The sequence below is a fragment of the Haliotis rubra genome, unplaced genomic scaffold, assembly GCF_003918875.1.
Source record: "Haliotis rubra isolate DU_JTF1 unplaced genomic scaffold, ASM391887v1 Scf116, whole genome shotgun sequence".
Classification (NCBI taxonomy): Eukaryota; Metazoa; Mollusca; class Gastropoda; order Lepetellida; family Haliotidae; genus Haliotis; species Haliotis rubra.
Genome location: NW_025765070.1, coordinates 522,115 through 533,158, shown reverse-complemented (window position 1 = coordinate 533,158; position 11,044 = coordinate 522,115). Strand labels below are relative to the sequence as shown.

General features: G+C 43.1%; 1 protein-coding gene across 2 annotated transcripts in view; it reads right to left on the bottom strand.

The window, feature by feature from the left end:
- Nucleotides 1-233: 233 nt before the first annotated feature.
- LOC124256098 (probable methyltransferase TARBP1) overlaps nucleotides 234-11,044 on the bottom strand; it is a 163,452-nt gene continuing 152,641 nt past the window's right edge. The window contains exons 22-27 of one of the 2 annotated variants that reach the window (XM_046690049.1): nucleotides 5,947-6,127; nucleotides 2,986-3,174; nucleotides 2,454-2,578; nucleotides 1,308-1,444; nucleotides 1,095-1,165; nucleotides 234-648 (exon numbers count right to left, since the gene is read on the bottom strand). In XM_046690049.1, the coding sequence (XP_046546005.1) occupies nucleotides 464-648; nucleotides 1,095-1,165; nucleotides 1,308-1,444; nucleotides 2,454-2,578; nucleotides 2,986-3,174; nucleotides 5,947-6,127 (888 nt within the window). In that variant the 3' untranslated portion in view covers nucleotides 234-463. The remainder of the gene's footprint in view (nucleotides 649-1,094; nucleotides 1,166-1,307; nucleotides 1,445-2,453; nucleotides 2,579-2,985; nucleotides 3,175-5,946; nucleotides 6,128-11,044) is intronic. The other variant, XM_046690041.1, reaches the window with a different exon arrangement.

Here is an 11,044-nt window from a genome sequence, read left to right as displayed (position 1 = left end):
CAGGCACCAGCAAGTACCATATTTTAACGTCTTTTGGTATGACGCGGTCGGGGATCGAACCCGCGACATTCCGCTCTCCGGGTGGACGCTCTAACCACTACACCACAGGGGCGGTCATCTTTGATAGGAGATGAATTACATTGCTCAGTTAATAGGACAGATTCACTTGAAATGTTGGTGTTTTGCATCCAAGAGCTTGGATAACCATAAATAACTGAAGAAAGTCATATTCCTTCCATATTGATGCAGGTTTTAATGTGACTGTACAAAAACAATACCATCGCTAAGACTGTTGTCTAAATACTCCCACACCAGCAATGCCCAACTCACATGGACGCTGTTCAACTCTATCTGTAATGTTGCTATAAGGTTGCTGTGGCTGCCTCCATCTGCGGCCGGGCGTACTCCCACACCAGCAACGCCCAACTCACGTGGACATTGTTTGACTTCATATGTAATGCTGCTAAAAGGTTGCTGTGGCTGCCTCCATCTGCGGCCGGGCGTACTCCCACACCAACGATGCCCCACTCACGTGGATATTGTTCGACTCTATCTGTAATGTTGCTAAAAGGTTGCTGTGGCTGCCTCCATCTGCTGCCGGGCGTACTCCCACACCAACGATTCCCCACTCACGTGGACATTGTTCGACTCTATCTGTAATGTTGCTAAAAAGGAGGCTGTGGCTGCCTCCATCTGCTGCATATGTAATGTTGCTAAAGGTGGCGCATGGCTGCCTCCACACCAGCGGTAGCGTGCTGCCCAACTCACGTGGACATTGTTTGACTCTATCTGTAATGTTGCTAAAAGGATGCTGTGGCTGCCTCCATCTGCTGCGGGGTACTCCCCACCAGCGATTCCCAACTCCGTGGACATTGTTGGAGCTTCATATGTAATGACCTCCATGCTGTAATGTTGCTAAAAGGACATTGTGGCTGCCTCCATGTTGCTAAAAGGATGCTGTGGCTGCCTCCATCTGCCCACACCAGCGATTCCCAACTCCGCGTGGACATTGCCCACTTACGTGGATGTTGCTAAAAGGTTGCTGTGGCTGCCTCCATCTGCGGATGACACCAACAACAGCCCCCACTCCTGTTGCGGATGATGCCCTGTTACACAGGCATCCAGCAGTTGGATCAAGTTGACTGGGATGCCCTCTTTCTCATTCCTGCCAAACAGAAGGTTTATTGAATACCAAATATACTATTCTCATCAACAAACTGACAACTAACTGAGCAACATACTACACATGTAGTGAACTAGTAACTGTTGGTCTTGTGTGCAGAGGGTAAACCTGGAAAGTTACCTACCCAAGGAGCAGTAAAGTCTTTTGGGGGAACTTGTACTGAGTGAGACACACACTGTTAGCTGTCTGCTCTGCACCAACTAGTGTGTACCCATCCCTTTTTTTAACCTGCATAAACTCCTGCAATCTGTGGTCAGGCACCTGTAACAAGACACTGCACATGGACAAAGTTTTCAACACTGTTTAAAACCTGTCTAAGAAGTAACTGTGACCTGGGTCTGATACATCTACCATGGAACAGTGAGTGACATGCCACATCTACCTTAGAGCAGTCCTTGGTACCTCAGTGACCTATATCTACAATATAGGCAGTCAGTGGTACCTCAGTGACCTATATCTACCATGAAACTGTCAGTGGTACCTCAGTGACCTATATCTACAATAAAGACTGCCAGTGGTACCAAAGTGACCTACATCTACCATGGAACTGTCAGTGGTACCTCAGTGACTTATATCTACAATAAAGGCTGTCAGTGGTACCAAAGTGACCTATATCTACCAAGGAGCTGTCAGTGGTACCTCAGAGACCTATATCTACAATAAAGGCTGTCAGTGGTACCTCAGTGACCTATATCTACAATAAAGGCTGTCAGTGGTACCTCAGTGACCTATATCTACCATGGAGCTCTTGGTGGTACCTCAGTGACCTATATCTACCATGAAACTGTCAGTGGTACCAAAGTGACCTATTTCTACCATGGAGCTGTCAGTGGTACCTCAGAGACCTATATCTACAATAAAGGCTGTCAGTGGTACCTCAGTGACCTATATCTACCATGGAGCTGTCAGTGGTACCTCAGTGACCTATATCTACCATGAAACTGTCAGTGGTACCTCAGTGACCTATATCTACAATAAAGGCTGTCAGTGGTACCTCAGTGACCTATATCTACAATAAAGGCTGTCAGTGGTACCAAAGTGACCTATTTCTACCATGGAGCTTTCAATGGTACCTCAGTGACCTATATCTACAATAAAGGCTGTCAGTGGTACCAAAGTGACCTACATCTATCATGAAACTGTCAGTGGTACCTCAGTGACCTATGTCTACCATGGCGCTGTCAGTGGTACCTCAGTGACCTATATCTACAATAAAGGCTGTCAGTGGTACCAAAGTGACCTATATCTACCATGAAACTGTCAGTGGTACCTCAGTGATAGGAATCCACTTGTGTGCTGTAACACTCAGTGACTGGAAGGTTCGGTCCTCAATGAAGGCCAGATTCCCAATAATGAACTCTGATACGCCAAAGATCTCACTTGTACGACACAGACCTGTGGAATATTATGTTTTCTCAAACATATATCATGACGCATATATCATATTTTCCATATTATGGTGGGGCCTCAGATTTATTGAGGAGACTAGGTACTTATTCAGTGCATCTGCAAAATCAGATTTATATTTAATTTATAATGTGAACTTGTTATTTTATTTAACATGTATTTAATAATAATAATAATAACTTTGTAGAGCGCCTAATGTCCACCTTTCAGATGCTCAGTGGCGCTAAGATGCTCAGTGTTAAGTGTTGAGACATAATTCTTGGATAATATATTTCCTTGATACAAGCCAGCCACAAGGGCATATATAGCACATTAAATTACCCTAGTAACATGTCATGTTCATGAAGTGGACACAGTATTTGTTCTAAAGGAACCAAGAGAGCTGGTCAGCTTACCTCCGAGGTTGGGTAACTTGTCAATGAGTGAAGTGATCAAGACCAGCCCTCCAGCTTTGTGAACTTTCTTCACATTCATCTCATTGTCTGGGTTGGAATCTTCATCAGGAGTCATCAAACGCCACGGCATTATCTTCTTCTGTACATTGCCCTCCGTCACCTCTCCATCTGCACCATCAGTGTCTGATACTGCCAATAATGGAAAGGACAAAATATTGGAACATTATCCAAAATAATTCTTAGAATACTACCTCTAACACTTGATTGCCTTTTTTTTAAAACCTGTTTCTGATTCTACAGGGGCAGCTTGAATAAAATTTGTCCATAAAGTCCATGGTTTTGTGTTGTCTATATACCAGTTGTACTCCATGAACTATCTGTAGGAGTTATCTCCCTTCACTTAAAGTGCAGGAAACCTCATAATGTTTTCTTGGGTACAACAACGGAGGCATACTCTGGAATATCTTGAGGAAGGACGGATGGGCCTTTACATCAAGTGTTAGTGGTAGTATTCTAAATTCTTATGAATATGTCCCACGAACACTTGATTGATGAATCCCCCAGAGGCTTGGTGGGCCCAGAGTGCATCCCATAAAACTCACAATCTAATAATACAACAAATGGACTTGCTGCTGTATTTAATATTATGGTGGACTATGACATCATTTCTTGCTAACTGTACTTCTGATGATGGCTGAATGGATATAACCTGCTCTTAATTTCTTAAGTGTACAATTTGAGGCATTAGACACACTAAATGCAGCAAGAATTGTTTCCAGGTTCACAACAATCAACCTCAAGTTGGAGTTATATACAGTGTTTGCAATACTTTAACTTGCCAGTTGGTTATCAGGGCCTGCTGACGCCTGCAGGCTTTAAAATCTACAAGTTTCTATTTGTTAAAGACTGGTGTTGACATTCCTACGCGCAAAGCCATGAAATACCAGAAAGTGAAACTGTAAGTTATCGTAACATGATGGATCATGAATAATTCCCAAACGTTAATATAGAAAAAAATTATGGGAAAGATTCCAGTTGAAAAAAAAAATGACAGATAATTTACTGAAGGCCACAACAGAATAAAAAAACGTCTTTGCCATGCTGTCAACAGAGCTGTGGATCATATGAATAGTATCTCCTGCAATCAACATCTTAATGGTTGATGGATCATCCACAGCATCAGCTTCATAAGTTGAAGAAAGCATCTTCTGAAATTCCCGAGGCAAACCAATAGTTTAGTCACTGAATATTGTTTATAAGCCAAGCAGTTTCGTCTAAATTGCTTATTCTCACTTCCTTGATGGATAAATGTTCCAGCAATCTAACTGCAAGACGTTGTTCCTTTATCAAGTGAAGGTGATTTGACTGGTAAATCTCTGTTATCAGTCACATAAGAATCCTTGCCTGAAGAGATGAATGGCCGACATGGTCTGGATAGGGTGGAGAAAATTACTCATTCAAGTCCTAGATGATCTTTGGCTGAAAGGATAACTGAGGTAACTTGCAGCCTCTGGCTGCTGAATTTCCATTGTTAAGTCCTCTTGATCAGGTAGAGATGGCATTGATTCTGTCAATATGACATTTAGTGCAGCCAACTTGTCTGTAAATGAGCATCCACATATGGGCTGAATTGTGATCTGATGATTCCATTCTTAATTCCATAGACATAAAATCCAGATCCTCCAAAGCATCTGTAAAATGCTCTGAACAACTGAAAGAAGAACGTCTATTAATGGTCCTATCTTGGAATGAAGGGCATATTCGCAAATGATGCTGCCTCTGCATCTCGAAGCTACTCTCCTGCTCATATGCTGACTGCATTCTGTTGTGAAGACTGTCCCTGCGGTCTGTACGACACCTTTGCTGAGTGTGGTGTCAAACGACAAACAAATATGATGTCCTCCTACTGACCACAGTGACACTTGAATGTACAAGAACTATCAATGCATGTACAGTTTGTAAGATCAAAGTTGTGGTCTTGTGGTATCTTGACTGGAGTCATGGAGAACACTTTGTTGTAATCTTTTCTTGACCTTTCTTAACGCCCAGAGCATACTTCTCAAAAGCTGATGGACACAGCGACTGACAAGCATCACAACGGGAAACAAAAGAGCAAAGAGTGTCTCCACGGTCCAAGCAATCTCCATGTGGAACCTAAGGGGACACCATTTTCCACAGGCTGAGCAATTTTTGTGTACACAAGGGGGAGGATGAAATGTATTCAGAGCCCATTTACTTACCCATGACAGCCAAAATAAGCCAAACCTTAGAAAAACGTCTTTGACAAAATGTTCCAAAAAACAAGTAACCACATCCATCATGTGCCACAGGAAAAATTATGAGTTTCCCAGTCTTTGGGTTATGGGAGATAACTCCTGATCTATTGGAGGACTAGAAAGAAAGACAACAGAAATATACGGGCTTTTTATTTAAGTTGAACCTGTGGATTCAAAAATAAGTTTCAGGGAAAAGGCTCTTAGAGGAATGTATTCATAAGAATACTATGAGTAGACTATTTCTGGACTATATGACAGGAAATCTGTCATTAATGTCTTCACTACTGGTGTCTCTTACACCTGACAAATACAACACCTGGCAGCATCAGTGTTTACAACAAAGAAGCATCCTCTATGCATGATGTTTAGTGCTGTTCTGTGCTGCATGGTCTGTCATGACGTCATGACTGTGGATTTGGGTGCATTTAGTGCACTGAGCATTACCTGATGTGTGCACAGACCCTCCTTACCTGTGCTCTGAGTGTCTGCTTGGAATCTGACACATGTTTGTGTGTGTGTGTGTGTGTGTTGAATGTGGGCATGGAGCTGGAATTTGTGTGTGTGTGTGTTATTACATGACTTGTTGAATGTTTGCTTTGAGTTTGTATATGTTTACTTGTATGTGTTGTGTGTTTTGAATGTGTGGACTAACTTTGATGTTTGTTGTCTCATCATGCTCACTAACCAGGTGGTTTTATCTTCCATGGCCCAGGAACACATTCTCTTAGTCCGGAAGATACATTGTACAGGGGCAGACATCGATGCAAGTCACGCAACTTCACTGTGTCCCAGCACTGGAAGGTATCCGGATGCAGCCATTCTTCATCGATTAAACAGGACAGCCTTGGTAAGGTCAGAAAAATTGTCTGCAATAGGAAAGTTGTTCCTCGTTGTATGTTACCTGTCTGAAAGGAGTATTCCTCCAGACCTAGGATGTTACCTGACTGAAAGGAGTATTCCTCCTGAACTAGGATGTTACCTGACTGAAAGGAGTATTCCTCCAGAACTAGGGTGTTGCCTGACTGAAAGGAGTATTCCTCCAGAACTAGGATGTTACCTGACTGTAAAGAGTATTCCTCCAGAACTAGGATGTTACCTGACTGAAAGGAGTATTCCTCCAGAACTAGAATGTTGCCTGACTGAAAGGAGTATTCCTTCAGAACTAGGATGTTACCTGACTGAAAGGAGTATTCCTCCAGAACAAGGATGTTACCTGACTGAAAGGAGTATTCCTCCAGAACAAGGGTGTTGCCTGACCTAACAGAGTATTCCTCCAGAACTAAGATGTTACCTGACTGTAAAGAGTATTCCTCCAGAACTAGGATGTTACCTGACTGAAAGGAGTATTCCTCCAGAACTAGGATGTTACCTGACTGAAAGGAGTATTCCTCAAGAACAAGGATGTTACCTGACTGAAAGGAGTATTCCTCCAGAACAAGGATGATACCTGACTGAAAGGAGTATTCCTCCAGAACTAGGATGTTACCTGACTGAAAGGAGTATCCTCCAGAACTAGGGTGTTGCCTGACTGAAAGGAGTTTTCCTCCAGAACTAGGATGTTACCTGATTGAAAGGAGTATTCCTCCAAAACAAGGATGTTACCTGACTGAAAGGAGTATTCCTCCAGAACTAAGATGTTACCTGACTGAAAGGAGTATTCCTCCTGAACTAGGGTGTTGCCTGACTGAAAGGAGTATTCCTCCAGAACAAGGATGTTACCTGACTGAAAGGAGTATTCCTCCAGAACTAGGATGTTACCTGAATGTAAGGAGTATTCCTCCAGAACTAGGATGTTACTTGCTTGTTAGAGTATTCTCCAGAACTAGGATGTTACCTGACTGAAAGGAGTATTCCTCCAGAACTAGGATGTTATCTGACTGCAAGGAGTATTCCTCCAGAACTAGGGTGTTGCCTGACTGAAAGGAGTATTCCTCCAGAACTAGGGTGTTACCTGACTGTAAGGAGTATTCCTCCAGAACTAGGGTGTTGCCTGACCTAACAGAGTATTCCTCCAGAACTAAGATGTTACCTGACTGTAAAGAGTATTCCTCCAGAACTAGGATGTTACCTGACTGAAAGGAGTATTCCTCCAGAACTAGGATGTTACCTGACTGAAAGGAGTATTCCTCAAGAACAAGGATGTTACCTGACTGAAAGGAGTATTCCTCCAGAACAAGGATGATACCTGACTGAAAGGAGTATTCCTCCAGAACAAGGATGTTACCTGACTGAAAGGAGTATCCTCCAGAACTAGGGTGTTGCCTGACTGAAAGGAGTATTCCTCCAGAACTAGGATGTTACCTGATTGAAAGGAGTATTCCTCCAAAACAAGGATGTTACCTGACTGAAAGGAGTATTCCTCCAGAACTAAGATGTTACCTGACTGAAAGGAGTATTCCTCCTGAACTAGGGTGTTGCCTGACTGAAAGGAGTATTCCTCCTGAACAAGGATGTTACCTGACTGAAAGGAGTATTCCTCCAGAACTAGGATGTTACCTGAATGTAAGGAGTATTCCTCCAGAACTAGGATGTTACTTGCTTGTTAGAGTATTCTCCAGAACTAGGATGTTACCTTAATGAAAGGAGTATTCCTCCAGAACTAGGATGTTATCTGACTGCAAGGAGTATTCCTCCAGAACTAGGGTGTTGCCTGACTGAAAGGAGTATTCCTCCAGAACTAGGGTGTTACCTGACTGTAAGGAGTATTCCTCCAGAACAAGGGTGTTACCTGACTGAAAGCAGTATTCCTCCAGAACTAGGATGTTACCTGACTGAAAGGAGTATTCCTCAAGAACTAGGATGTTACCTGACTGAAAGGAGTTTTCCTCCAGAACTAGGATGTTACCTGACTGTAAGGAATATTCCTCCCGAACTAGGATGTTACCTGACTGAAAGGAGTATTCCTCCAGAACTAGGATGTTACTTGACTGAAAGGAGTATTCCTCCAGAACAAGGGTGTTGCCTGACTGAAAGGAGTATTCCTCAAGAACTAGGATGTTACCTGACTGAAAGGAGTATTCCTCCAGAACTAGGATGCTACCTGACTGTAAGGAGTATTCCTCCAGAACTAGGATGTTACCTGACTGAAAGGAGTATTCCTCCAGAACTAGGGTCTTACCTGACTGAAAGGAGTATTCCTCCAGAACAAGGATGTTACCTGACTGAAAGGAGTATTCCTCCAGAACTAGGATAATGCCTGACTGAAAGGAGTATTCCTCCAGAACTAGGGTGTTGCCTGACTGAAAAGAGTATTCCTCCAGAACAAGGGTGTTACCTGACGGTAAAGAGTACTCCTCCAGAACTAGCATGTTACCTGACTGTAAACAGTATTCCTCCAGAACTAGGATGTTATCTGACTGAAAGGAGTATTCCTCCAGAACGAGGTTGTTACCTGACTGAAAGGAGTATTACTCCTGAACTAGGATGTTACCTGACTGAAAGGAGTATTACTCCTGAACTAGGATGTTACCTGACTGAAAGGAGTATTCCTCCTGAACAAGGATGTTACCTGACTGAAAGGAGTATTCCTCCAGAACTAGGGTGTTGCCTGACTGAAAGGAGTATCCTCCAGAACTAGGGTGTTGCCTGACTGAAAGGAGTATTCCTCCAGAACTAGGATGTTACCTGATTGAAAGGAGTATTCCTCCAAAACAAGGATGATACCTGACTGAAAGGAGTATTCCTCCAGAACTAGGATGTTACCTGACTGAAAGGAGTATTCCTCCAGAACTAGGGTGTTGGAAGGAGTATCCTGAACTAGGGTGTTGCCTGACTGAAAGGAGTATTCCTCCAGAACTAGGATGTTACCTGATTGAAAGGAGTATTCCTCCAAAACAAGGATGATACCTGACTGAAAGGAGTATTCCTCCAGAACTAGGATGTTACCTGACTGAAAGGAGTATCCTCCAGAACTAGGGTGTTGCCTGACTGAAAGGAGTATTCCTCCTGAACTAGGATGTTACCTGATTGAAAGGAGTATTCCTCCAAAACAAGGATGTTACCTGACTGAAAGGAGTATTCCTACAGAACTAGGGTCTTACCTGACTGAAAGGAGCATTCCTACAGAACTAGGATGTTACCTGACTGAAAGGAGTTTTCCTCCAGAACAAGGATGCTACCTGACTGAAAGGAGTATTCCTCCAGAACTAAGATGTTACCTGACCAAAAGGAGTATTCCTCCAGAACTAGGATGTTACCTGACTGAAAGGAATATTCCTTCAGAACTAGGATGTTACCTGACTGAAAGGAGTATTCCTCCTGAACTAGGGTGTTACCTGACTGAAAGGAGTATTCCTCCTGAACAAGGATGTTACCTGACTGAAAGGAGTATTCCTCCAGAACTAGGGTGTTGCCTGACTGAAAGGAGTATTCCTCCAGAACTAGGATGTTACCTGACTGAAAGGAGTATTTCTCCTGAACTAGGATGTTACCTGACTGAAAGGAGTATTCCTCCAGAACTAGGGTGTTGCCTGACCGAACAGAGTATTCCTCCAGAACTAAGATGTTACCTGACCCAAAGGAGTATTCCTCCAGAACTAAGATGTTACCTGACTGTAAAGAGAATTCCTCCAGAACTAGGATGTTACCTGACTGTAAGGTATATTCCTCCCGAACTAGGATGTTACCTGACTGAAAGGAGTATTCCTCCAGAACTAGGATGTTACCTGACTGAAAGGAGTATTCCTCCAGATAAGGTGTTGCCTGACTGAAAGGAGTATTCCTCCAGAACTAGGATGTTACCTGAAAGGAGTTTTCATCAAGAACAAGGATGTTACCTCTCTGAAAGGAGTATTCCTCCAGAACTAGGGTGTTACCTGACTGAAAGGAGTATTCCTCCAGAACTAGGGTGTTACCTGACTGAAAGGAGCATTCCTCCAGAACTAGGATGTTACCTGACTGAAAGGAGTTTTCCTCCAGAACAAGGATGCTACCTGACTGAAAGGAGTATTCCTCCAGAACTAGGATGCTACCTGACTGAAAGGAGTATTTCTCCAGAACTAGGATGTTATCTGACTGAAAGGAGTATTCCTCCAGAACTAAGATGTTATTTGACTGAAAGGAGTATCCTCCAGAACTAGGATGTTACCTGACTGAAAGGAGTATTCCTCCAGAACTAAGATGTTATTTGACTGAAAGGAGTATTCCTCCAGAACGAGGTTGTTACCTGACTGAAAGGAGTATTACTCCTGAACTAGGATGTTACCTGACTGAAAGGAGTATTACTCCTGAACTAGGATGTTACCTGACTGAAAGGAGTATTCCTCCTGAACAAGGATGTTACCTGACTGTAAGGAGTATTCCTCCAGAACTAGGGTGTTACCTGACTGAAAGGAGTATCCTCCAGAACTAGGATGTTACCTGACTGAAAGTAGTATTCCTCCTGAACTAGGATGTTACCTGACTGAAAGGAGTATCCTCCAGAACTAGGGTGTTGCCTGACTGAAAGGAGTATTCCTCCAGAACTAGGATGTTACCTGATTGAAAGGAGTATTCCTCCAAAACAAGGATGATACCTGACTGAAAGGAGTATTCCTCCAGAACTAGGATGTTACCTGACTGAAAGGAGTATCCTCCAGAACTAGGGTGTTGCCTGACTGAAAGGAGTATTCCTCCTGAACTAGGATGTTACCTGATTGAAAGGAGTATTCCTCCAAAACAAGGATGTTACCTGACTGAAAGGAGTATTCCTACAGAACTAGGGTCTTACCTGACTGAAAGGAGCATTCCTCCAGAACTAGGATGTTACCTGACTGAAAGGAGTTTTCCTCCAGAACAAGGATGCT